Source organism: Mauremys mutica, chromosome 4 (assembly GCF_020497125.1).
Source record: "Mauremys mutica isolate MM-2020 ecotype Southern chromosome 4, ASM2049712v1, whole genome shotgun sequence".
Taxonomy (NCBI): domain Eukaryota; kingdom Metazoa; phylum Chordata; order Testudines; family Geoemydidae; genus Mauremys; species Mauremys mutica.
Genome location: NC_059075.1, coordinates 7224638 through 7252427, shown reverse-complemented (window position 1 = coordinate 7252427; position 27790 = coordinate 7224638). Strand labels below are relative to the sequence as shown.

Here is a 27790-nt window from a genome sequence, read left to right as displayed (position 1 = left end):
AAACCTGCATGAGTCTGAAACAATGTTAGAAGTAGGGAGGCCAGAAGAATCCAGCCTGTTGCTGTGACCCATGTTGGCTTCCTGGTTATTGATTTCTGCTTCTGCTAGAAGATAACCAAGGGGGTGAGGAAGAGATGTTTGGGGAGCGCTCCCAGCATTTGGGACAGGATTTTGTGCAGGTTTTTCTCTTGGAGAAAAGGGTGGGGTCAAGGAAGCTACACCAGTTGATCTTGAGTAACAGAGGGAGCACGTGGTCCGGACGCTTGGGTTGAAGCCGTGGGTGAGTTTGCCGATTCGGAGACACGCTGGCGGTAGTGGAGGGGGTTGAGTTTCCCCAGGAAAGGCAGGTAGTAGGATGGCCTGTGTGCTCGCTGGCATAATGGAATTAGTGATGCTGCGGGGCTGTGTGTGTTTCACTGGGGAGGGCCAGAGGGCAGTGGCAGCAGGGGGCTTCTGCCTTGACGAGTGCCGTGCATGTGCAAAGCTGAGGATGAGAAGGCTGTTCTCTAATGGGCTCCTGCCGCGCCAGCGAGCTCACTTTGATCCAGCAGGAATCTCACGTAACGAAACTCCAAGGGCTTCGTTCTGATATGCCTGAATGTCTCATCAGTGGCTTTGTTCAGATGCAGCCGTTCTCCCTTCGGTGGGTTCTGCCTTACGGGGCACGGGGTGTCCTGGGTTCCTGCTGACTTCAGAGAAGCGACGGCACCGGATCAGAGCTCTCTCTTGGGTAACGATGCGTCCAAAGGGGACGTGCCAGACTGCAATGTCGGAAGAGAAAGGAACAAGAATGGCCAGTCTCTGCATAAGCACTGCCTGCAGAGGGAGCTGGCTGGGGACTTGGATGGGTTGGTGGGCGTGGGGGATATTGCAGCTCTCTTGTGTCACAGCAGCAGCCAGGCTGGTGAAATGTGCACTTTGGGGAGTTTTCCTCTCGGACATGGCGGCGTTCCTGGGAAGGGCGTTGGATTGTGAATCGGCTGGAAGCACATCTCTCAGGGTAGTGAGCTACTCTGCTCCATTATTAAGCAGATGTAAAGCCTGGGGATAGCCATAATCCAAGTAAGCAGCTCCCCCTGCTCTGTTGAAAGTAGAGGAGGGATCCCCGTGCTTCCCCTTCCTCCGTGGCTGGTGCGGGGAGCGCTCCCTGTCCTGTTTACAGTCTGTGTTTAACCGCTGGGGGTAGCGGCTGATGTTGCAAAGAAAGACTCAGCTGACTTCTGAACCGGAGCATCAGCATCTCAGACTAAGTGCACCAGTTGCCATCCAGAATTCCCACCTGGGTTGGAAGTGGCTGGTTGTCCAACCCTCTGGCCTGAAGAAGTGCTGCATTAACTCCTGCCTAGAAAGCAGGAGGAGGATGTTGGCTGTGGAAGAGACAAAGGAAAAAGTGGAGAGTGGAAGGTTAAAGGATCCTAGGAGTCTGGCCTCCAGTGGCCACTCTGTCAGCCCAGATTCTGCCACAGAGCAAGCGATTGTGGTTGAGAGATTTCAGCCACCTCAAAAGCGTGGTGTGTGTGAGAAAATAAATATCTGGCAGAAAAATAGTACCTGTGCTTCATATACATTTGGACTCTTAAAACTATCTTTGCCCTGGGTGTTCCGACTTGGGCTCTCATCCTGCACTGAGCCATTTGAGCACAGATCCATAATAACTTCAGTGGTTGTTGGTTAACATGGAGTCACTTACTGTCTCATGTTTAACTAAGCAGAATGCACCTGTTTCTCCGTATAGAACCGGAGGGAAAATTGGTGAAATCAGTCATGTTGGAGTCATTAGGCATATCCCTAGATAATTCAGGAGGGTAGTAACTAGATGAGCAATTAAGAGCATAGATTATGACCCAGACAGCAACTCAAACCTGGACTTGCCAAAATTTAACTATTTGTGCTCAGCATACACCGTAATAGTAGTGTGTTTGCTACAAGGGGAGATTAAATAATTAAACACCAGTGGGCCATGTGTTTTGCCCAGGTGGCAAGCCTCACAAGGGAAGACTTAGGTAGTCTTGTGAGTTAAAATGTTTTAGGGAAAAAGACCAGAAGGGTGGGGGCTAGTTGAGAAGCCAACCCCCCCTTAGTTAAAACTGGCAGTGGAGCAAATTGGTGTGAAAGAACGGTTCAGCTAGAAAAGAAGGATCGGGCCCAGGCAGGCAAACAACAGACGGAGAGATTGGAAAACGGGTTGGAAACTTTTGAGGGTCTAGTGGAAGAAAGGAGTAAATAGGTATAAACATGGGGATTTCAAATACCCAGGAGGATACTTGTCATAGTGATTTAAGTTGAGAAAAGTGGTTGTTGGAGAAAACAAGTGAGTGATTTAAGGCAGTGTGAAAAGTTAACTCCATAGTTGCTGGAGGGAACAGCAGTTGAACTTTGTAAAAATGCTAAAGAGAAAAATTCTTGGTGTTTTTGAAATGTTTGTAAATAAATTCAGGCAAAGAAATTTTTAGATTGCAATCATTTGGTTATAACCCATTTAGTTGAATTATCTAAAAAATGTTTATATAGTGCTATGTAATTGAAATCTTATTAGGTTCTAAAGGCACTATAAGTGATGATGTTTTCTTTCAGTGTTTAAAAGCAGGAGTTAAAAGTACAAAGCAAGTCAGGAAGCATCTGTATTGATGCAAGTTATCTAACTGATAAAGTAGAAGTCACTGAGACCAAAGCTGCCTATGAAACATATATATGAAAATATGGGGTAATTCCCCTGTTTTGCCTGAAATCAACTAAGGTATTTGTATATTTTCAGTGATGATTGATTGCCCAGAAAGGGTAGACTTCTGTTTTTGCCTTTCAGATAATCAGAGAAAACTGATGCTAGCTGAACAGCATTCAACATACCATGCCTTTGATGGCACAGTAAAAATTATGTTTTATGTTTTATGTTCTGTCTTGTGGTGTCTGTCTGGTGGCCAAAATTATTTTGTTTATGGGATGGTCTGGATTGGAATACAGATACTTGTTTTGTTCAACTTGGAATACAAAGTGCTTGGATAAATTGGGAAAAATATGGTATACTAAAGTCTAATACATCTCCTTAAGTAAGAGAAAGAGAAACTTTATTGGCCAAATCTTTTAATTGAAAATTGTTAGTAAAACTTGCATACCAATAGTTTTTGGAAGCAAGGACATGGAAAGTTAACCCACTCCCCATATTATATTTGGATCCTTCTGGCTATCTCAGATTTCTAGCCAGAGGGCTGGGGATGGTGGGAAACTATTAGACTAGAGGTTGTATGAAATAAACTCGTCAAAGTGGGTGTGCTTGTCCTAGCTTGTTGTCCCAAAGCTTTGACGAAAGTTATTTTAGTAAAAGGATAGATGTGACAAACTTTAAATAATAAGACTAATGTACTGTATAAAGGCAATGTATATGTGTTCATTGTTAGCAAAAGATGTATAAGTGAAGGCTAAGTTTCCTTTGTAGGTTAAAAGAAGCCAAACAGGACAAAGGAAGAAGGACGAGTTAAATAGCTAACATGCTGAGCACACAGCTGTAAAGTCTGCAAATCGCTGACAGACTAATGAAATGTGTTAGGTTCTTTTTTCACAGGTAAAGATGCACTACACAAAGACCCTAGGAGTCCTGCCACCCTTGGAACCAGGAAACTGGATTAATGTAAAGCTCCACCAACGAAAGACTGCTTTTGCTCTATGCTGGAAAGACCCTTATTAAACCCTGCTGACCACCAACAGCGTTGTGCAGTGTCAGAATCCAGGATTTCCTGACCATAAAGGACATTAAGGACTGACCCTGGTGTAGAAACCAAGAATTATACACTGGCAGGAGGAAATTTGTGGGACCCCTGTTTGAGACTGTGGTATTGATTAGATTTTGGGGTTTATTCTACAGGCTGCGCCCTGTGGTTTGGATAAATCCTTCAGCATGTATTGCTCACAAGGGGCTGCCATACGATTAACACGTAGAAAACCACAGTATTAATGAAGTCTTTCTGTACTAGGCCTGAATTGAACCAAAGTTATTTTATGCTTGTCCAAAGTGCTTCCATATTAAACTCTAATTGAACTCCCAGGCTAATATTGAGAATGGAATGTGTAACAGCTTCTTATCAGTGTAAGACACCAGAAGATAGGGCCTCTTTTTACTATCTCCTGTTTAGTTTAGAAAGAGGGGAGGGGAGACAGGGTAATAAATTCAGAAGTAAACCAAGGTAACAGCCTTGAAAAGTTACGAGATGAATTGTCTGCTGTCAAAGATGATTTAATTGTTAACTATACACTGTATAGGAGTGGGGAGGAGACTAGTGGGGGGTAATGAGGATGCCTTGTTGAAATCATGTATAAGAAGACACACACAGCTTGTATCTGTGTGTGCAGGATTTGAGATGGTAAATATCTCCCTGGCACCTTACTTGAGCTCAAATAAACTTTTTCTGCATTCTCCACCCTGGTGTGATAATTAGTGCGACGCACACCGGGCAACGAACCACTGTTTGCTGCCTCAGGCCTTTTTGGGCCGGCAACAGTCACGTGTGTGTAAAATTAATCAGGCTTTTTTTCTGTAGCAGCAAATAAGAAGTGGGGTTTTGTGTTTTTAGAAGCCTGGTTAGGAGTGGATTATCAGGATGGCGTTAAAGATTAAAAGAATGCCCTAAACAAATTAAAGAACAGCTTACTGCAGTGCTGACATGCAGTTGGCTGCTGCGTTCGCTCATGACACACAAATATTGGAGAGAACAGAACTGATCACCTAATGCTGCCCCCCAAAAGGCGTATTGGGAATAACTTACAAGCACTGTGAATGTTCCTAGCCATTGCGGGGCTCTCTCTGCTGGACATGTGTGGTCTGTTCCTGTTCCCTGGCTTTGCTTGGACCCCAGTTCTGCAAGCTGCTTCACATGGGAAACTTTCTGCAGTCGGGCGCCATCCATGTGGGCCTGAGAGTGCCCATGCAATCAGCTTTCACGACTGGGGCCTTCAAACAGGCGGTGATTCGTTTATAGGAGGGACCTCGCATCTCTTAGAAAAGGGGTCTTGTGTCTTTAAAACTCCGGCAGCCTCTGCTCTGCCAGACAAACGACTCCAGCAGCCCTCAGTAGCTTGCTGTTTTGTGGCTGCACATTGCTAAGACTGAAGTGTGAAATAGGGCCTAAGAGGAGTTTAGATGATGCCTGGTATCTCTGGGGATTAGGATTTACTAGATTCTATCTCTCTAATGTGATTTGTACGGTGGTAGGCTGTCTGGCTTTGTTAGCAGTGACTAGGAGTATTTGGTCTCTTTTTAAAGAATCTTGAGCAGCAAAGAAATTAATTTCCTCTTGAAATGACTGGCTTTCAGGGTAGTGGCATCCCTCGTTTTAAACCCCTTTTGTATGGTAGCTGGCTTTTGATGCTTGGGCTGGGAAAGCAAAGTCTGTCCTTAATAATAGGGGAGAATTTGCCGCAAGGGTTGGAAGGACTGATTCCATCTCATCTCTTCTCCTTACTCCAAGGGTCTGAGACTAGAGCGTAGTTTTGAAGTACTCTATTTGGTTCCAGGAGGTAGAAGATAAAGATTGATGCTTGAACCATGGAGGTATTTACTCACTGAAACAGATAGCAGGAGATGTGGTGGATTCTCCATCACTTGTAGTTTTTACGTCAACAGCGGATGTCTCACTTTAAACTATGTTATTTCAATCCCAAGCTGTTGGGGTAAATGCTAAAGATTCCACACGGTGATGCCTGCCTGCGTTATACTGCAGGGCTGACTAGATGATTATAATGGTCCCTTCTGGACTTTATCTAGGCATGTGCTACCATAAAGATCAGTCTGCCTGTCAAGTTTTATCCGATAATTAATTGCAAGCTCGGAGTAGAAGGTTGGGCACTAGGTAAGGTTTTCCAAAGTGCGTTAGGCACCTAAATATCATTGAAAGTCAGTGCATCCCCCACCAACCTTCATCTGGTCTTCATTCAGCTGCTTCTTGGCAAGATGATAGCCGGAGGTTCCGTGGAAAGCAATGGCTTGACCTGTCTCGCTGTTCACACCCTGGAATACCAGAGGCCAGGAAGAGCTTTTAATACCATCGATCTTTCCAAAAACACCTAAGAGTGTTTTAATACTCTGTACCTAAATACCATCTGCATCGAGCACAACCTCATGTGCCTTCATTAGCATATCACATTGATTTGAAAGTTTCTCTGCCATTTTCTGGTGTGCTACACACAACAGGGGCCCAAGAAATCTATCCTGGCTGTAGTAGCGTTCATAACTTAAGCCGGAACTAAGGTACGTACGTCAACTCAATTTAAAAAACAGCACCAAAACATGCTGTGCTCTGGATGCGATGGTCATTTTCTTCAGCATTTTGCCAGCAAATGTATAGGCAAATTTTCAAATTCATATTGAGGATTTACATAAATATTGGTATATTAAAAATAGCTCCCACTCCAGCTGCTGTAATTTGAATGCTTATAATTCTGAAATGACAAACGGTTGGCTGCGGAGTAGGGCAACTGGACCGTTGTTTGTAGAACTTGGTTTTATGCCCTCCTCTGAGAAGTAGTGCCTGGGGGGGTGGGGAGAAACTTGAGGACTTTCACAGTAGCTGGGGATGCTTCCTGTTTGCAGGATAACTCTCTTCTTGGCTAAATAATGGTACTGGAACCACAGTGACTTTTAGTACTTCCTAACCATGAAGCACCTTTATCTTGGGTCTGTTTCTGTTTTTGTTATATTGAAGTTTTCTCACACCTTCATGCTAAGATGGGACTGCCCATCTGTCTGTGGATAGCCACAACAAATGTGGCCACCTCAGCTTCTGATCCCACCCAGTTTAACCTTGGTCTCCTCCCACTGTGCCCACACCACCACTAAAGATCCATACATGGTGCTTAGAACAGCTGGGCAGATGTTGCGGCTCAGGCTGGAGTTTGAGTTCTGCAGCCTCGGGAGGGGGGTGGCCTTCAGAGGCCGAGCCGCAGTGTCTACATGGCTGTTTTTAGTTCTGTAGCACAAGCCCTGGGGGGCTGAGTCTGTAGCCCTGGGCTCTGAGACCCGCTGCTACAGGCTGCCACTTTGCCGTGTAGATGTACCCTAAGAGGGACTCTTTACTGCATACTATATGGGGTTAGGCGGAGGGGGAGAAGTGTAGGGGACATGTCTGTAGGTACATAGATGTGGTGTTCAGAGGGTAGTAGCCAGCCTGAATGCAGGGATTTAGAGGAGCACCGTATGGTGTAGAAATAACGGTGCACCATGCAAATCAGAAGCCTAAGACAATTGGAGTGCCAGGAATCCTATACATGAGAAATGTACAGTTATGGGTCAGTACTTTTCCAGCATTCCCTGGGTTTTGATTGACTGAGACAATTCCACTTCAGGATGATTAAATGCAGGGAAGGAAGGGGGGGGTTACGAAATCGCCTCACAACAATAAGGCTTTGTTCTAAGCAGTGTGCTGCACCAGCAGTGCAGTGAAGGTGCACAGATCATGGCATGTCATCTCTCGCTCATCCTTACTGCTTAGGAATCAGAAATCAGGCTAGAAAGAAACATTGGTCTGTCCCTGCCCTTAAGTAAAGTTTGCAGAACATCATTTTCCCTCGCAGTCTGGAGATGGAAATGTCCAGCCCCTTAGAATCATTGGCCAGCTGGGCTTAGGCATAATATGTTAGTCAGACCTCTCCATTCCAAGCACAGTCTCACCGTCCTTTTCACAAATAGTACAAGTCAAGTTCTGTTTTCAGAGGTGCTTCTCCTGTGTCTTCAAAAGCCTTGTTTGCTAACAGGAGTTGTGCAAAGCATTTCGAAAAGCCAAAACAGACGCTGGATTCTGCTGGAATTTAAGGAGTCGGGGAGTAGATCTAGCAATAGCTGCATTGTTGCTAAGCTGTTTCTCACCTTCCCTGAAGCCTTTCTAGATACAGGCCTCCCTAAAGGTGTGTTTCTGCCTTTGAGAAATAAGACTGCACCGTGGCAAGAGCATTTTCGGCGGTGGTTGTGGAGGGGGGCAGGAGTAAAGAAATGGGCTAGTAAGCAGCCAGAAACGTTAACGTTTCAGAGAAAGCTGTGGGGTAGCGATTGCTCGGTGTTAGTCCAGCTTGAATAGCAGTGATACGGTTCGCTTTTGTTCTCTGGGCTCTTAATCAGTCTATCTGCGCCCTTCATCACACAACTTTCATGTGCGAGCTCCCAGCTGCAGCAAATCATGTTCAAACGTGCGCACAGATTTTGTTCCCCAGAGCTGCAATATATATGGATGGCGGGTAAGGCTGGAAAAATCAAAGCGTTCCCAGTCCTGTGTATTTTATAATTCATTGCATAGCTAAGTTGCAGAATATTTTCCCTCTAACAAGCTTGAAGATGGCATCCATATCTAAAGGAATAATATCCAAGATGACACTGGAGGGGAAGGGGATTATAAAGCCCCTATAACTTTCTTAGAGCCCTATGTGTCTTTTCAGTAATTGAATGGCTTTTCTGGTCTTCATTGCTGTTGCAGTCTTGTGTTTGTTTTGTACCAGAGCTCTCTTCAAATAAAATTTAAAAAAGCTACTGCCTTCACTGCTGCCTCAGTGCACTACAAATGGCCAAAAAGCCTTGTGGGACTTTTTAAATACAAAAGTTAACAAACAGAGCAAAACGAAGCATTCCCTTAACTGAATCCCTGGTTAATTTGATCCTCTATTTAATTTGACCAAATTCCAGACGCTGAATGACTTATGCTAAAAATAGCACAACTTCCCTCTTTTCAACTTTGATCGCTTTAAGTAAGTGGTGCTGGGAAATTCACTGCCAAGTACAGAAGGTTCCCATAAGGGAAGCTTGAAATTTTGGTCATGAGAAAGGCTAAGAGACTCCCCTCCCCATAATTACAGACAACTAAAAGGGGTTGCAGTTGACATTGGCTCTATAATGCACCATGCAAGCTGTGACGTGCCCCCTGCTTGTCATATAGATAAGGTTGATTGTTTATTTCAATCAAAACATGAGTGGCTTCTGGGGACGGCCCATTCCTCAGTGCTCCTTTCCCCCACTTGCGGGGTCGCTTTCAGACTTTTAGATTAAACGTACCACATCCGTTGATAGCAAAGGGAGGATTGCACAGGTCTCTGAGGGTGGGACTCTGAAGAGCATGGAGCAGTGCGTGTGTAACAGAGTACGTAATTAGGCCTGTAGCAAGCTTCATTACTGGCTATGGGCAAGAAGGAAACGGCTCGTCATCACTTTCACATCCCAGGCTGAGTTTGGAAGGCTGACGGTGAAACCTGTCTGTGCTTGCAAAATGAGCGAATTCAGTCTGGAAGTCAGTGAGGGACAGTAAACATTGAGCTCAAGACGATGCCGTTTTGTAGTATCGCTTTTCAGAGTACAGACAGAGTACAGTCTGGTGGTATATGAAGACCGTTACTGGTAACTAGCTGGTGATGTCTGTTATGGTGGAGGAGTGGGAGCTGCTCACAGGAGGTGGCACAAAACCCAACGTTAAATGGTTATCAAGTACGGAGGCTTTTAGATCTCCTGGCCAGGGGCGGCTCCAGACCCCAGCATGCCAAGCGCATGCTTGGGGCGGCATGGCACGGGGGGCGCTCTGCCGGTCGCCGGGAGGGCGGCAGGCGGCTTCGGTGGACCTCCCGCAGGCATGCCTGCGGAGGGTCCGCTGGTCCCCATGGCTTCGGTGGACCTCCCGCAGGCACGTCTGCGGGAGGTCCACCGGAGCCGTGGGACCGGCGACCGGCAGAGCGCCCCCCGCAGCATGCCGCCGTGCTTGGGGCAGCGAAATGGCTAGAGCCGCCCCTGCTCCTGGCGGTTTTGTTCTACAGGAGCAATTCTTGAAACTCAACTGGAGTATTAGTTGGCCGCTCCCTCACAGAGCCCTGAGCATGAGCGCGTACCTGGAGCGGTTCACCGCCTCCCCCGACACCTGCTCTTTCTGCAGCAAGAGGGAAACCCTAGAGCATGTTTACATCGAGTGCACCAGGTTGCAGCTCCTTTTCTGGTTCCTCCAGAAGCTCTTCCTTAAGTTTTGGCTGCACTTTTCGCTGCATCTCCTTATTTACACACACCCCATCCGGGACCCCATTAAGTCACGAGATCTCCATGTCAACCTCCTCCTGGGGCTGACCAAGATGGCCATCAACCAAAGCAGGAGGAGGAAGCTGGAGGGGGGCACGGCGTGCTCTGTGACTGTGGGCCTATTTCCGATCCCTCTTGAAATCACATCTCCAGGCAGCGTTCCGCTAGGCCATGTCTACTGGCTCCCTGGACGCCTTTGAGGAGAAGTGGGCATTGTCCGGGGTATTCTGCTCAATGTCCTCCTGTGGATCCTAGATTTTGGACCTGTGACCCTCACTCCTGTCCCTGTTTGTTTCATTAGTTTTCTTCTGTAATCATGTAACTGCTGGGTCTGGTGGCTCCTCTCCTCAGGCTAAGGGGAAGGGCCTTAGGTGTGGACGGGCCCATCCCCAGTGATTCAGTAGGTGTAGCCTTGAAGCCTGGTTTTCAGACTGGGAGCAGTTAATGTAGGTTGATAAATGGACTGTAACGTATGGCTTGGAACAAAAGCTGCAATCTTCAGTACCAACTGCATAGCTGGCATATGTTGGCACCTCTAGGGCTCTCTACTTTTTGCAATGCTTATTCAGGGTCTTTTTCTAAATTACTGTTTAGCATTTGCATCTCTGGGGCGTTTTTGGTTTGGTTTTAGTTGCCTCTGCTCTCCAGGTGAGAGAACCCCCTACAAAAACAGCGTTCTCAAAACCACTCTCCAAGACGCTGAGAAAATCAGCCTGCAGAATTAGGGCTGCAAAGCGAGGCATGCTTTGGAGACCTTCTAGAGCATGTGCAAATATTCATGGGAACGGGCACCACCTAGAGATGTCCCAGACTCAGTACTATGGACAATATACTGGTAATTACCAGAGGAGCTGCTCTTTGAATTGCCACAAGTATGAAGGAATCGCTTGTTCTTTACAGTTGTATGATGATGCATTTTGCTGGGACTAAATGTTGACTGCTTCCTTAGGAATGATGCTGCCAATGCTCTGTCTTTGTTTTTGTTTTGTTTTTAACTCAATAGATTCTTCACCAGAAGCCCAGCCCAAATACATCAAAGGTGGGAAACGCTATGGCAGGCGGTCCCTGCCGGAGTTTCAGGAATCCGTGGAAGAATTTGCCGAGGTGACTGTGATTGAGCCTCTCAGTGAAGCAGCCCGGAGTTCACACATCGCTTCCAATGACTGCGATGAGGTAAAGTGCCCTTATTTAAATCTATAGTCGGAAAGTGACTATCCACGGGACCTACGTCGCATTGATGGGATGTGTGAGGGGGGAAAAGGGAGATTTTTGGACATGACCCTGGCCTCCTTCTGACTCCCTTCCTTTTAAGGGTACACTGGCCCAAATTTAAATCTGTGCAACAATGTGCTAACGTAGACAATACAAGACAGAGCAATGTGTGGCATTAGGGAAGAAAGGAGACATCACAAACAGTTAAATGCGCTTCTCATAGCATGCTTTTTAAGGTTCCCTTTTTGGGAAAAAGACCTCTTCGTGGCATCTTTATGAGCATTTTGGTTCTTATTTTAATGCTGAGTTAATACGTTGATTCACTAGTGAGCAGGTGAAAAGTCCAGTGACGCTGGAGAAATCCAGCTGGATTAGCATCAGTGCCAGCAATGCAAATATTTGCTAACAATTTTAGCCCCATTGTGTATGTCCGTCCGTCCCTACAGCACTGTGTGCTCCCAGAGCAAGTTAATGTTCTGCTACCAGGAGTGTTTTGCAAGAAGGCTTCTCCTTAAGTGTTGTTTTTTCCACAGTGCCCAAATTGTGGTCAGCTGTAATGAATGCTCCTTACCTTCCTTACCGCCTCTCTGCCCTAGTCCATCTTTCCTCTATATGAAGAACTTCTGAATATAACTGACCACTTGCAGGCCACACTGCAAGCTCTATAGGCAACTTGAGCTTGCTCGGTGTAGTAGGAAGGATGGTTTCCAGTCACACACACTCCAAAGAGCTGTATGGCCCATTCTGCAGATTCGCGGAGGAGCCCAGGTCTTGTACGAGCTCTTGTACGGGCGGTCAGAGCAGGGCCACACATGAGGCTGGGAGGAGCAGAGGAGTTGGTAGTCGGGTTTCAGGGTCGATACCAAGGTTCAGTGTCCGAGTCAGGTTTCAGGGTCTGACTCAGGAAGCGAAGTCCAAATCCAGCTGAGTGCAAAGAGCAGGAACAGTCGTGGCAGCTAGAGAAGATCCATGCTGTTGCCTGGGTTTATATAGGGCAAGCAGCCAATCAAGAGCCATTAGGCTGCTGTCTGTCAAATCTGTAAGGCGGAACTTCCCATGGTCAGTGTCCACAACAGGTCATGGGAAGTGGAGCATGAGCTGGTTACAGCTGCTGCTGGGTGGCAGCCTGGAGATGTCAGCTGCATGGTAGCTCTACAGGCCTGGGTTCTAGACCCCAAGAGTGTTACACTATCAGATGCTAGGATAGGCCTGGGATTTCAGAAAACCATCTAGGCTCCTTGGGCCCAGGAGGTATTCTATCACATGGCTGATGCTACCAGCTACACCCAGCTCTCCATGTGTACTCAGACACTGCAATCCACTATCAAAGAAAAGCACTGGTCTGGAGCCTCAGCTGAATAATATGGCTGTGACCTACTTGCCCAGTTCAAGCATTGTTCCTTTAACCCCAACACCACAGGATAAGATTGAAAACTTTATGCTGCCCAAGCAGCTGAAATATAAGGTCCATTCAAAAATATAATAGTAATAACTAGGCCTTATATAAGTGCTTTTCATCCATCGATCTCAGTGCTTTACAAAGGAGGTCACAAACAGGTCCCTTTTCTATTTTTCGTGAAGAGAAATGGTTTCTCACGTCTACTCATTTGGGCTTCAGTTGAGTAAAGTCTGGGGGGAAACCGGAGTAGCTGGGATCAAAGCTTTGTTGAATCTATAGCTTCCCACAGCATAGTTCTTTCCAAACTTCCCTCCCTTGCTGTATCCTGCACATTGGCCAGAGAGAATGTGGTACAAGGCCAGATTGTGCATAATAGTTGATCAAAGTGGGCAGCAGGGCAGAGCTAATTTGAACTGAATGTAGCATCTCCAGAGTCCTTGTCATAATTATACGTTGTTTGGAAATAGGCTATTGTGTGTGTAGCATAATTTAGGTTTAAAAGGATTAGATTTTTACTGGTAAATATCAGTGAATGTTGATTTCACCGTACACACAAAAAACGTCGGAAATAGTTTTGATCATCATCTATGGAAATAACAGGCAAGTAAGAAAAACGTGTCTTGGGAATTTATCAAAATCCATTGATTTAGTCTTGAATTAGGCTTGTTACAAATGTACTAGAGAATGAATAGTAAACACGGGTCTGATTTATTGATTGAAGGAGATCTACTTTGTATATTTTGGCATGTGATGATGACAGTTTGTGTTCGAACACTTTGTTTTAAAGCTTTAATTTTTTAAATCTCCATCTACTGTCATTAAATAATTGTCTGAAACCACTATAATTTCCTGCAGCTGTGAAGGGTTAAATAGATAAAAATCTGGAAAAAATGCTTAAAAATAAACATTGATGTTATCGGTCAGAATTATATTAAAAAAAATAATAATCTGCCAGCCCTAAACCGAATACAGAGCCTGGGGCTGAGGCTTACAATGCAAAACTGTCACTTCAAGCTGGGGCCACTGCAAACCACTCTCTTAATACGGAGCAATATTTTCTCCCAGAGTAAAAAGTGTTCTTTGTAAATAAGATGCAGCTTCGCTTAGTCTCCGGTCAGTACTGACCTACAGGCCAAACGTATAATTCTGTAACTCCCAAAGTAAACCGGGGAGCTGTCCAGTCCTACCCAAGATCATGTCTGATGGTGCCACCACTGGACCAGCCTTGTAAAGTGTCTCCTACTCAAAACCCAGAAGAATACATGATTGTATCTGGTTGATGTAGCATGCTAATAACTGTTCTGCACATTAGATCATGCTGACTAAATACCAGAATACCTCCCTCTGGCCTCTTTGTGCATCTGAATAAAGTAAGGGCCAGTAATTAAGCTATGGCTATAACTCTGGCTTCATGTCTAACGAAGTGTATTGTGAGCAGAAGAGACGCGTCTTCTGCCGTCAGTTCAGTTCATCCGTGAAAACTCAATAGCAACTACAGTACTAGCTAATATAGAAGATGAATAACCAGGCTAGCTGTCTGATGCTAGAGTATTAATCCATGTATTGTGGTACAAACAGAGATTAAGGAAATCTGGCCTTTTTACTCTGCTCCTTTGCAGTGACAGTTTTACAGAACTGCCATAACTGGAGGGTGGCGAGTCTTTGCTTGCAGAAAACTTTGTTCCTTCATTATATGCATTTGTTAGATAATACAATACGGGTTTTCCTGGCATTCCCATCCCCTTATCTTCTCCTTTTGTGCTTGGTGATTTCCATTGCACTGCCATAATCTGCAACACCAAAATGACATGCTTTGAGAAGAGACACTTCATAAATATTGTTCTGAAAGCTGCTTTCCTCTCCCAGCATCTCCAGTTGCCAGCCTGGGAATGTTCAGTTCCAGAGATGCATGATTGTATCAAGCTTTATTTATAGTAAATCTAGTTATGTGCTCACCTAAAGATCTCAACTCCTCTTTTGCTTGTGTTCTGTAAGATCAGGGCATAGAATATCAGGGTTGGAAGGGACCTCAGGAGGTATCTAGTCCAACCCCCTGCTCAAAGCAGGACCAATTCCTAACTATTTTTTACCCCAGATCCCTAAATGGCCCCCTCAAGGATTGAGCTCCCAACCCTGGGTTTAGCAGGCCACTGCTCAAACCACCGAGCTATTCCTCCCCCCCCATCTCAAACTCCACCATGGTACTGCTGGATGAAACTTGTGCATCTCATCGTGTGAGCACTGAGACTCTTCCTCCTTCCACCACCCCAAGCCACAGAATGTGCACAGGAGGAGAAATAGTGTAACCTTGGTAGGGTGTATTAGCATATGGCCACAACAGCACATTGCTGATGCTGTGCTGTGTGTTTGCCAAATACTGTCAATCCGATATTGAATGTTCAGTAGCACTCAGTGGAAATTGTCCAGTGAGGGAGAAGAAACATTCGTTTTTGTTTCCCTTCCCCCGCGTTTGCTTATGATGCCTCCTTGGAGGGCTGTGACTGCTGAGGGGCGCCAGCCACACTGCACTAAGTGGTGGATGAAATCCATGAGCTTTGGTACAGCACTGCGAATGTTGCTAGCTGTCAGATCAGAGTGGATGCACAGACCTTGCCATAGAGGGGAAGCGGGATTCTTTCCCCAGTGTGCTCTAGCTGGCCACACAAACGCGCTGACAGAACATTGAAATACGGAATTGCAGGTAGGAGCAGGCAGCTGTTAGTAGAGAGAATTCATGTAGCAATACTACGGTGCAGTGAAAACCTGGTTATCTGTAGGGGAGAACGAAACGTGTCGCTTTAAAATATACTTTAAAAAAACACCACCACCCAGACCAGAACTTTAAAAGACCAAGCTCCTGTCTAGTGCGCCTGCTTGTCAATGATTCCACGTGGCTCTACGATCCTTTGCTTTCCAATCTCGCCTTCCTTGCAATAATTCGACTGTGCACTTGGAAGAGAGCTGGCTTCTGCGGTGATATGTGCACTAATGTGTTTGCTTACCGCCGTGGAGAAACTAATCCATCTCCTCTGGTGCAGGCCACGTGTACTGCACTGACCTCGAAATCAATGTTAATACACCTCCTCGGGATGTGCACCAGCTAGGAAACCTCAGCGTAATTGTATTCCTTTCTGTTAGCTGTGAAGTGGGTGTAAAAGGCTGGTAAATTAACAAGGTCAGTCAATTAACTAAGTAGCCATACTTGTTCTTCTGTCTGCATGCAACATCCTAATGTTCGTGCTGCTTTCTTTCAGGAGGGATACCAGGGACTTAATCCCTCGTGAGATTTGCTCAACACTTGGATAAGTTTCTCGGTGCCTCCCTTCTACCTTTCTGTAATGCCCTCAGTAGGGTGTCTGAAAACAAGAGGGGCCAGCTGATACACACAAATTTTAGGGCTTCAGTGCATATCTTCAGCCTCCCAGACTGCAACGGGAACTTCTGGGCTCTGCAGGGGAGCAAAAGACACTACAGATTTGGTTAGGAATGACCCCCCTGACGATGACATTCAGCACTTTTAAAGCCACTTCTCAGAAGCGTGGCTAGTGGGACTAAATCCTTGCAAGCCAGTCCCTGGCCAGTAGTAACCTCCTGCTAATGCAGCTTTTGAAACCCTGCTGTTGTCGATGCTGGGGGTCGGCCAACAGTCCCCATGTTCAAAAAGTGCCATGAGCTCTGTGTGTTTTTTGTGCTTTGAATTATAATTGGTGATTTGCCCGAAAGCACGTTGGATAGAACTGACTCCATTCAGCAGCGGGGAACGAAGAGAGGACGGGTACATCTGTCCTTATGGCGTTGTGTAGTGGACAGACTTCACGCCCGGAGAGCGCGGGTATAAAGAGCAGTGTAGACAGAGAGGCCTGGCTTCGGCAGGTAGGATAGAGAAGAGAGCCTTATACACAGCTCACCCAAGCCACTCCTCCTGAGTCTACACTGCAATGTAGCATCCCGCTGATGGAGCCCTTCACTGCGGCCTGTAGCTACATGTAGCTGCTTTGGCTTCAGTGATTCAGGCATTTGTAACTTCCAGGCTGGCCTGCTGCAGTTCCCGGTTGCTAGCCCAGTGCCCTGAGGCTGCACTGCTTACCAGGGACACATCACCCTGGTACACTCCTTCCCCTTCCCCTTCACCAGCAGAGTCTAGCTCAAGGTCGCTGCATCGACACCCAAAGCCCTGCAGAGTGCCTGCCCTAGCGACCTGATCGCCTTTCCTTCCATGAGGGCAGCCTCCCAGGACTGCCTGGTTCCACTGGAAAAAGCTGTTGACAAGCAGAGGAAGCCTTGTATCTTAAGGAGATGGAGCTTTCCAAGGAGCTGGACCAAACCTATGGAGCCTGCTGCCAAATAAACAACCCCCAGGCTCACTGTGCTCAGAACCAGTGGCAAAACCACTTCCTCTTCAACGGAGCTTCCCTGCAATTACGTCCCCAAACATGCCAGCAGCTTCACCCTTTACACTTGTCAGTAACTGTGAGCTTGTCCCTTTGTCTTTACTCCCGGTGGAAATTATTTAGGTACCATAGTGATGGACAACCCGTATAACGCTCTAGCTCAGGGGTTCTCAAACTGGGGGTCAGGACCCCTCAGGGGGTTGTGAGGTTATTCCGGGGGGGTTGGTGAGCTGTCAACCTCCACCCCAAACCCCGCTTTGCCGCCAGCATTTATAGTGGTGTTAAATATATAAAAAGTGTTTTTAATGTGTAAGGGGGGTCGCACTCAGAGGCTTGCTATGTGAAAGGGGTCACCACTACAAAAGTTGGAGAACCACTGCTCTAGCTAGAGGTCTTTCTGGCAATCCTCTACTACTGAGATGGCCAAAACCCAAACTTTTTGCCTCCTTCCTTACTGTGCTGTGAGGGATGATTATGTCCTAGCCAGGTGCCTTATTCCTGAATTTGCATGCTTCTCAGATAAAGAAGAGCTTAATCCGAGGAAAAGCCTGAGGAGTATGGATGTTTACTTTCCTTTGCTTTTGAATGAAAAGGCTCTAATTGAAACTGGAAAATCTTCCATCCCTGATTTACGTCACAGGATGGCCCACAAAGTTGGGCAGAGAAATGGTGTCGGTGACTTTTTTCAAAATCTAGGATCCTGAAGTCTTCAAAATACAAATCTGTTCATCCAAAGCATGTTTATCTTTTTAAAACAGGAGCTGTGAGTGGCTATTGTTTGGACTCCCTGTTGGCTCTTAGTGGTGGTGCTTTATCATTGAAAGCAGCTGTAAATTGTGTTGCAGTTTAGAGGCTTGCTCAGTTTTGGGGATCTTTGTTCTGGCTGTTTGCATCAATGAGTCGACCCTTCAGCAAACACATGCCATCCCCCCCATCACTCCTCCCCCTCTTCCCCCCTCCCCCCCCAAATCTGATGTTAACATTGGTGCTAAGGATCACTTGAACATGTGCAGGATAGAATAGGCGCAGTGTGAGCCCCTGATCATCATTTTAATTAGCAATATATTCGGACCGAGAACAAAGGTCTGTCTCACTGAAGCAGATGGTAGGGTGGGAGAGGTTGCTACGTTATTATGGAGAGAGGCCACAGCGAGCAAACGGCACGGGCTGCAGATGCTTACATGGGTTCTGAGCTGGAAGCTAGCGATCATTGAAAACCTGAGCCATCTGCTCTTCAGCCCAGCAAAGCATGTGTCTGTCAAAATAATACATTCCTAAAATCTCTGCCTTCTGCACACCGGCTCAGTAATGTGTGTGACCCACATCCAGCTGTAGAACAATCGCGCCCGCTACAACAATGCCTCGCGTGACATTGAGATGCACGGTCCACAGCACTGATGGAAGTCTCTCTTTGTCTTCCTGAAATAGGCTGGCTGCCTTCTGTGGCAGCCATTTTGGGTGTTGCTTGACCTCTGACCTCTGGTACCCCTGCCTCACAATGAAGCTCTTGTCAAGCACTCAGTCTGGTAACGAGTCCGTGTGCGTAGAGGGTCCTGCCAGCTGATGCTGCAGCAGCCCAGTACAATAGATCCCCAATGCTGGGCGGCAGAGGAGAGCGCCTGCAGATAAAGCGAATTATCGCAGCAGTCAGGCTAACGGGGCCGTTCGGCCTTCAGTGTCTGCGACAATTGATTATCAGCATAGAGCAGGGATGACAGGTGTTCAGCTCACCATTCAGCCTCTCTGAACTGTCTGGATTTATGAAATTACCTGGTGCTTCTCCATTGAGTGCTTAAAAGTTTCAGGAGCTTCAGTTCAGCTCTTACTTTAAAAAAATAAGAAATAAAATATTACGCTACTTGTATGTAAACCCTTCAAGACTGGGCTCAGAGAGATTTCTCCTCCTCACCCCATCCCGCTTCAAAATCCAGTTCGCATTAACAAATCATGCCTCCCACCAGAAGGGAATTCAGGGAGGATGCTGGGAAATACGCTTGCAGGCTGTGTCTATCTCTGGAGCTCTAGAGGCTATTCTTTGGCCATATATTGTCGACTGCAGGAGTATGCTCCGTTTTCCACTTCCACAGACACAAGTTGTGGCCATTTGCTTCCCCAGCTCCTGCCTTCTGTATATTTTTCTTTCCTTAGAGGTCATTGGAGGTAAACTAGGAATCCAGCCAACCTAATTCTTTAATGCCATTGCTGAGCGGAGCTGGGGAGTAGTATTCACTGAGGCGAAGCGGCATAAATTCAGGCCGTTTGTCCTGTGTTTGAATGCGTTCCTAGTCTGTCAGTATATTTGCCAGAACTGTAAATTTCACACTGTGGGTTGTTTGCAAACTTTTCAGTTTTTTGTGCTGGTGCGATTGTCACATGGTGTGTGCGCGTGCGTGTCGGTGTGCGCATTCGGCAGCGGACAGGAGGTGCTGGGGGGGAGGGGGCGGAGCGAGGGCAGGAAGAGGCAGGGCGAGGGTGGGGCCTTGGGGGAAGGGGCAGAGTGGGGCAAGGCCTCGTGGCAGAGCGAGGGTGGAGCACCCACCCGGACTGAAGAAAGTTGGCACCTGTGTGAGCAGCTCTTGCTCGCTGCTCAGTGACGTCCCATTGAGGCTGTAGAAGCTGCCTTGCTGCCGTTTGACTCTTTACGCACGTTGGAGGATATTCTGGCGGTTCATTCGCAACACCCATTTTTATTTTCCATGGGGGTCCTTGCTGGGGAAGCATGAATTTCCCCCAGCCCAGACTGCTCTGCTGCTGGTGTTCACTCCTGTACCAATCATGCAGAAAGGCAGTGGTGGGCATGCAAATTGTGTGCTGTTAGGAGCTGGTATCAGGCGGTTTACCAGATGATGAAACAGAAGCAAGAAGCCGTGCTAAAAAAGTACAGTGACCTAATCCAGTTTCCATGGTAACATTGTAGATTAATGGCTTTTAGCTGTAATCTGAACGAGACGTATTAAACTTTTATATTGCGATTTAGAGCCTCTTTGTGTCCTTGGTGACTTTGACTCTAAATCCATCAGTCACATGCGTATACTTTCATGTGCTTCTTTTTAACTGACGAAAAGTAACCTCTGCTAATACTGCCGCTAGAATGAGAGCTGATATAGCCGGGCTTCGTGTGTGCTGAGCACATAAGCAATGAAATGCCCTGTCAGTTGATTAGGGGCAGCAATATCTAGGGCTGGCTGTGCAGTGCTTGGTAAATCATTTAAAAAATGGATGTGAAATATAGAACTGTGGAAGTAACTTGGCCACGGATACTTGGGTGCTGACTGCCCTGTGCTAGGGAATCGTACCAGGATGGCTGCCTGGTGGAGGACTCGCAAACCGCCCAGTGCTCAGACTGCCTGGCCAGCACTTGTTCTCTTTCTGAAGGAGATCGCAATGACAAATTCCTAGTTTTGTCGTCCCCCCCCCCCCACACACACACACGTTGCACTGTGCTGACCCACGCTCACCCTAGCTCTGGGAAGGGCGTTCCGTAGGGAGCTGGCTGCTGCCATAGGGAGGGCAGAGAGTACATCGGTGACTTGCTTTGTCTTTCCACGTCTCCAGTAAATATTCTAGTTTAGGTAAGGAGGAGCTGCTTGTTTTGGTTTCCTGTCCTGCAGCGGCCGTTTGGTGGTGGTTTCCTTTCCCAATGTGGGGCAGGTTCAGTGAGCAGAGGCTGACCTGTCCCACCCCTGTCACAATGGATAAGGTAAAGAACAGTTTAAGCCTCTTTGTTGCATGTTCTGTGAGCAGATGTCCTGATCATACGTGTATGAGGGTAGCAATTCACAGCCCCAGGGATATTTGGGATATTTGCCTAGGATTTCAGCAAGGTGCTGTACAAGAGGACATCCATACGGAAGCTAAAGCTAGTGTGCTGTACGACCACCTGTTTGCCACGTGGCCCGTTACAAAGTCCACTGCCTGCAAATACGTTTTTTCTAGATTCCACCTCCCGTCAGTGCTCTGCTCTCTCCCCGAACAGTCTCTAACCTGTCACAGCTGGAAGCAATGCCTAGAGTAGGATTTTAAAGGTGAGCTAGCACTTCTGAAAGGCTGTTGTGAACAAACCCACGCTGCCTTAATTCAATCAATTTAGCGCATTTTCAAGCCTGGGGGAGCCAGGATTTGAACTTGGTTTGGATAGGGTGGTATAAAAGGGTGCAGAGCAGCTTTCTTGCTCCTTATCTTGACACTGAAAACCTGCTGCTTGTGCTGTGTGTGGACTTGTAGCGGGAAAGGGGGTTCCGTACCTGGTACCTGGCGGGGTGCAAGATGTAGCTGTTTCAGGTACCTGCTGTTGATGAGATCATAGTGTGTAGTTTGCTAGTCGTTCTTGTCTTCTTTGGGTTGTCATATAGCCAGAGCAGAAGAGAGATGGCTGGTGCTGTTCCAGAATTGGAAAGATGGTCCAAAACCTAGAAATCTAGGCACATACCCTTCCTTAAATCTTCCCCTTCACATCCACGTGCTCCCATCACAAAGACAGATCTGGTCTGCTTAACTGAGCCCCTTTCAAAATAAATCTTTTTTTCCCTTCCTCCTAACTGAACTGGTTTAACCAGACTCTGCTCTAGCCTGGTATCTTCAAATCTGATTTTTGCAATAACTACACTTACTGCAAAAGTGATTTTATTTTGAGATGCCCCTGGCAAACCCTCACCGAAATACCTTGGAATAGACGCACTGCTATCCGTGGACTTCTTCATCAAAAAGGCTTGGATTGACAGCTTGGCCCTGGAGGCTGTGGAGATGAAAGTATCTCGGCATTGTTGGAATTCTGTAGCTCATCTGATGCTGACCATAGAGTCCTTTTTATACCTGTGCTGCCTTTGAAGAATAATAACTTGTGGAACCTATTTTTTTCTTAGCACTGGAAAACCCAGGACAGCGAGGAATATGAAGCAGAAGGTAAGAACAAGCAGAAGCACTTGCTTTTATTTTTGTAAAGTTAAGGAGGGGGAATGGAGGAAAATAAGAAAGTTAAACAATGGCAATTTCTTGGTAAGAATTTCTGATTCAGACCTAATCTAGTTGTAAGCAGAACTCTCAGCATCTTGCCCTGGGGAATGTTCAGCAGGGCAGAGCCCAGGAACCAGCTGCAAGTGTCTGAGGCTATAAACCACATGGACCAGAGGAGGTTCCTGGCTCACTCTCGCCGGGGATGCGAGATCCCTGTGTGCTGGAACCTGTTCCTCTGAAAGCTTGAAAATATTGGTTTTGTGCTTCCGGGAAGCCGGTGCCTATTCCTAGGGCCTGTGCAGAAGTGCTAGGTTCAGGTTGCCGGAGAAGGGCCTTGAGATGCTCTTGCAGTGGAACATGGCTGATGAGTCTCTGCTTTTGTAATGGTGACCAGCTAACACAAACGGCAGGTAGACTGCAGGGCTTCAGTTTTCTGTTGTGGCACATTGAGGTGGAAACCTGCCCCCAGGCTGCGGTGAGACGAAAAGCTGGGCCTCGGAGAGGTGGCTGCCTGAGCCCCACCCTGGAGGCCAGTGGCCCTGGATCACCTTCAATCCTGCTCCCTCTCCCGAAGGATTCTCAGCTTCCTGCATCCCAGTCCCAGTGGGGGGTGGTTTTCTCTCACTTGCTGCCTTCACCCATTCTCATTCTTCTGTCCCAAGCAGACCTCTCTCCAGTCCTTGTTCATCTCCCTCTTCTCCTGCTTTCTTTCCTACCCCATTCCCTTGTTTCTCCTCCTCCTCCCCCATTAGCAGGTCTCCGTGTTTTGGGATGGCTGGCTGCTTGGGGCTCCCATGCTGTGAGTTCTGGGGGAGGAACTATGTACGAACACACATCAAGCCTCTTGCTGCGTAGCGAGGTTCACTGGGCTACAGCAGTGCAGACCCACTGCCATAGGTGCTGCTAGTACAGGCCCTTCTCCTGGCTTTCCCCCAGCAGCGGGAATGCTGAGATAGCGTTAGATAGAGTTGCACTCCTTGGCCACTAGATGTCAACGTGAGTCACAGAATTAAGTGACAGGTTTCAGAGTAGCAGCCGTGTTAGTCTGTATCTGCAAAAAGAACAGGAGTACTTGTGGCACCTTAAAGACTAACAAATTTATTTTAGCATGAGCTTTCGTGAGCTGCAGCTCACTTCTTCGGATGCATCTCAATTGATTAGACTCTTCCTGTTGGTATGCATACTTCCACCTTTTCATGTTCTCTGTATGTATAAATATCCCATCTGTGTGTTCCATTCTATGCATCCGAAGAAGTGAGCTGCAGCTCACGAAAGCTCATGCTAAAATAAATTTGTTAGTCTTTAAGGTGCCACAAGTACTCTTGTTCTTTTTACAGAATTAAGTGACTTCCTTCTACCTTGGCTAGAGTTTAGGGTGACCAGATGTCCCGATTTTATAGGGACAGTCCCGATTTGTGGGTCTTTTTCTTATTTAGGCTCCTGTTACTCCCTACCCCCGTCCTGATATTTCACACTTGCTGTCTGGTCACCCTACTAGACTTTAAATTGTTCCCTTAAGGTTTTGTTGTGTGTGTCTTATCACTTGTACTAAACGCACCAACCAAAACATAGGGAGTGATGATCCCAGTCCAAAGAGTAGGAGGAGACATGGAAGTTCAATGCCCAGGGTCATGCAGGAGGTCAGTGGCAGACCCAGGGATGAAACTGGTCTCTTGACACGCAGTGCAGTACCCAGCGCACTAGAGCACACTGTCTTCACAGACTGTGGAGCACCGCTCGCGAGCAGTAATTGCAGGAGGCTGGTCAGTCACAGAAAGATCCTGAAGACTCTGCTTTGATCTGAGAGATGGCTAAACGTTTCCCACTTACTTTGGAAATACCAGTTTCTTCCCCCAGAGAGTGTGTCTATGTGTAAGAGGGAGAGTTCAGGCTGGCGTGGGGAATTGCAACAAAGAATCTTCTAACCCTTTCAAGTAACCCTCTAAACGTTAACATTTTTCAGCTGTATAGTATTGCACTGAATTTATTTGCTTGGAGGAAAGGGTTCAAGTGGAGGTTGCTGGTGACAGAGAATTGTTTGAACGTATCTTGATCAAAACATTGGCTTAATGGCATATTTAAGCTTCAGATGGTTTTGAGATGGAGGGGTTCTGAACGTCTTGCCATAGGAGCATGGCCAGGGCTGTAGGACTCTCTAGCGATAACCAGGTCTGGCCCTAGTGGCCGACACACAACTATCGAGGGTAGAACTCTGGCAGACGTTACACGACTCTGCAAAAGCTCCAGCTTGTGCGGAATGCAGCTGACCGCTTCCTCCTCCGTCTAGGCTGCAGTGAGCACGTCCAGCCTGCGCTCTTGTCCCTCTGCGGGCCCCCGGCCTGCATTCACTGCCAGCTGAAGGCCTTGGTCCCAGTCTCCAAAGCTCCTCGTGGTTCAGGTCCCAGCTGAGTTACAGACTACAGGTCATTCTGGGAGTATCAGGGGAGTTGCCTTCCCCTTGGACTGTGCAGATCCCAAAGCCCATGATGGAGCATGAGAGTTAGACATGCTGCAAGATCCTCCCTTTGATGGAGTCCCTCCTTCGACCAACTGACACAGCAACACCCCCCCCCCCCACCCAATGAAAAGCCCTGCCCCAGGCATAGCCCCTGCAGCCAGGGATGGAGCACAGCAGAAGATCCAATGAAGTTCACTAAGAATCTTACCAAGCAAGAAGGAGGTGCCCAGATGCTGTGGTGATGGGCACCATTACGAGCCTCTAAGATAGATAACTTGCTAGTGCTGGCAAACAGCCAGCTGAAGGTGTTGGGTGACATAACTATGCTGGCACCTAGTGTTAGCTTCAGATTTGTTCTCTATTATAAAATCCTCCAGAGTTTCTTGCAATGGTGTTTTGTATCTTTTTATTTCTCCTTTTAATAATGTCAAACTAACTGCCCTTGTTTCAGGCCAGTTGAGATTTTGGAATCCAGATGACTTGAATGCATCACAGACTGCATCGTCCCCTCCCCAGGACTGGATAGAAGAGAAGCTGCAGGAGGTTTGTGAGAATCTAGGGATCACCAGAGATGGCCACTTGAACAGGAAAAAGCTGATCTCCGTTTGTGAGCAGTACGGGCTGCAGACTGTGGATGGCGAGGTAACGATCTCGGGGCAGGGCGGGGGTGTCTACTTTCAGAGGAAAGCTGGGGTGGCACAAAGTACTGTCAAGGCTTTTCCATAAGAAATGTCTCCTCACTTTTACCAGGAAAATGACTCGCTTTTCTCTGAGAAATGCCTAGGATACATTTCATTGTCCATTTTAAAGAGACAGGTGGTGACTTGGAAAACAGGATCCAAACCCAGCTGATAGCTCCCCAATGAGCGTAACGGTTTTGAGTCAACAAATGTTCGATCCTGTCTTTATAAAAAGGTAGTAACAGCCCTAACTAATGATGGTTTCTCCAGTAAAATGGGATCTAAACTGTGATTACAAACCAGAAAGTAAACGGCAGGTCTGTATCCAGGGTATCCGTAGTGTGGTCCAGGGTTAATGGAGTTTATGGGGGGAGGGATAGCTCAGTGGTTTGAGCATTGGCCTGCTAAACCCAGGGTTGTGAGTTCAATCCTTGAGGAGGCCACTTAGGGATCTGGGGCAAAAATTGGTCCTGCTAGTGAAGGCAGGGGGCTGGACTCAATGACCTTTCAAGGTCCCTTCCAGTTCTAGGAGATTGGTATATCTCCAATTGTTACCTGTTACCTTTTTATCTGCTTCTTGGTTGGGGAATATGGAGTTAACTCACTTCTGATCACTTTGTGTATAGCAGAGAGTGCCAGAAATGCTTTTTAATGGCACTTCTGGCTTTCACCCCGATGTCATCCTAGCCTAAACACAATTCAAAATAAGGGAATCTCTGCACCCCCTTAATGCCTACTATGTCACTGCCCCATCTGGAGCACCAGAAAGGTTAGTTTGCCCACTTTTTTACTACTACACCACTGCGTGGTATTAAACTGCCTCATCAGGCACTAGAGTGCTTGCCAAGAAGTCAACAGATCCTTGCTTTGAGCTCCATTTGCAAATGCCCTGGGGCAATATTTGTGGCTCAACAGGATTTCAAAACTAAATTTGACATGAATTTTTTTGTGTTACTGGGACACTCTCATGTCAGTTTAGGATTCACAGGTTTGTAAACAGTAGCTTTTCTACACCCCCGAATAACAACTTAAATGATTTTTTTCAGGACGTTTGTATTTTAATGGGATAACATTCATTTGCAGTGTTTGCAATACAAACATTGCAGCGTCCTGCTGCCATCGGGGAGCCAGGAATTGAAAGGGACTAGAAATGGATGAGATTCTTTCATAGTAAAAGCAGTGTGTAGTGCAGAAAGTCTATGAACTGCACATTTTAAACACTTCCCATATTAAAAATTAAGGGGTATTAAAAACCAGGCTTCCTTGTGGTAGTAAACGGTATTTATTTTAACCCGGCACTATCCCTCAGTTCAGCTGCTACTCTGCAAGCTGCACATCATTTGCTCTGAAACCCTTATGCCAGAAGGCTTTGGGAGCATAGAATCCTAGATTAGGATTGGAAGGGACCTCAGGAGGTCAGCTAGTCCAACCCCCTGTTCAGAGCAGGACCAACCCCGAGTAATGGAGCAAACGTTTTCTAGAAGATAGTTCTTTGAATATACTACCCCTCGAGACAGGGAAATTCTTTAAACTGTGTTTTGAGAGGGGAGAACAGCTTAAAATGTTGCAGGGGGAAAATGTGCTGGTACACAGGCTTCAGTGTAGTTGTATTTGGTATTTCTGTGACTCAGCCACTGTTCACAATACAGTAATTGCCATTTCATTTATTATTATTATTAATCTGGTATACTGAGTAATTTGTTTGGTTTGCTCCTTAAATGACATCTGCACAAAAGACTTAAACTGGTAGAATTTTGTTTTTTATGCTGAGCTGTAAAAGTGCGTCTCATGTTGATGCATCTGAGAGGTGCTCCATGTGTATAAAGGACGTTGACTGTATTTTACCACTTTCAGGTGCTTGAAGAGGTGTTCCATAATCTTGAACAAGATGGCACAATGAGCATAGAGGACTTTTTCTATGGCTTATTTAAAAATGGAAAATCTCTTACGCCATCAGCTTCTACCCCATACAGACAACTCAAACGGCACCTCTCCATGCAGGTGAGAAGCACTGGGACAGTATTTCTCTGGAAAATAGCCTCATTCGACTAGAATGCTAGACATTTTTTAATAGCAGCTAGTCCCGGATGGTTGGGAGACTAGATAATGTAATATTAAGAGAAACTTTCAGGTAGATATCAGCAGAATCAGGCAGCGATAGGCCTTCTTGATCTCTAACCTGATTCTCTGACGCCACGTTAGACTAGGACCCTGATCCAGAGTCCTTTAAAGTCAGCCGGAGCCCTTCAGTGGAGATTGAGTCATGCCCCACGTGCTTTTATTTCTCCATGCAGGCACCTGATTGCTGCTGGTGGACCCCCAGGCGTTCCCAGACTAATATTGCATTGGTGTAAGAACTGGGGACCAGAGCGGTCACTGTTTCAAGTTCCATGTTATTTCTCCACAAAAGAGAACACGTTATTTTGGGGAAAGGCTCTCCCTAGGCATTGGTTATCAGACTCCAGAAAGTCAGCAGGAATGTCACAGGCCAAGCTGGGGGTGGGTTAAAATGGCTGCTGCATCTGGGTTTGCTTGTGCCCATCATGAATACAAAGGCCATCTTTGTGTACGCTGTAAAGAGGTGTGGGGGAATCAGGATAAGCCACCGCCAGGTCGCCTCTTATGGAAGTACCTGCATGCTCCTGATACCATAGTGTAAAGTGGAAAAGA

General features: G+C 46.7%; 1 protein-coding gene across 3 annotated transcripts in view; it reads left to right on the top strand.

Annotated features, from left to right (window-relative positions):
* NIN (ninein) overlaps positions 1-27790 on the top strand; it is a 109012-nt gene that overhangs the window by 33064 nt on the left and 48158 nt on the right. For all 3 annotated transcript variants that reach the window (XM_045014798.1, XM_045014800.1, XM_045014799.1), the window contains exons 5-8: positions 11031-11200; positions 21892-21931; positions 24892-25082; positions 26975-27121. In XM_045014798.1, the coding sequence (XP_044870733.1) occupies positions 11031-11200; positions 21892-21931; positions 24892-25082; positions 26975-27121 (548 nt within the window). The remainder of the gene's footprint in view (positions 1-11030; positions 11201-21891; positions 21932-24891; positions 25083-26974; positions 27122-27790) is intronic.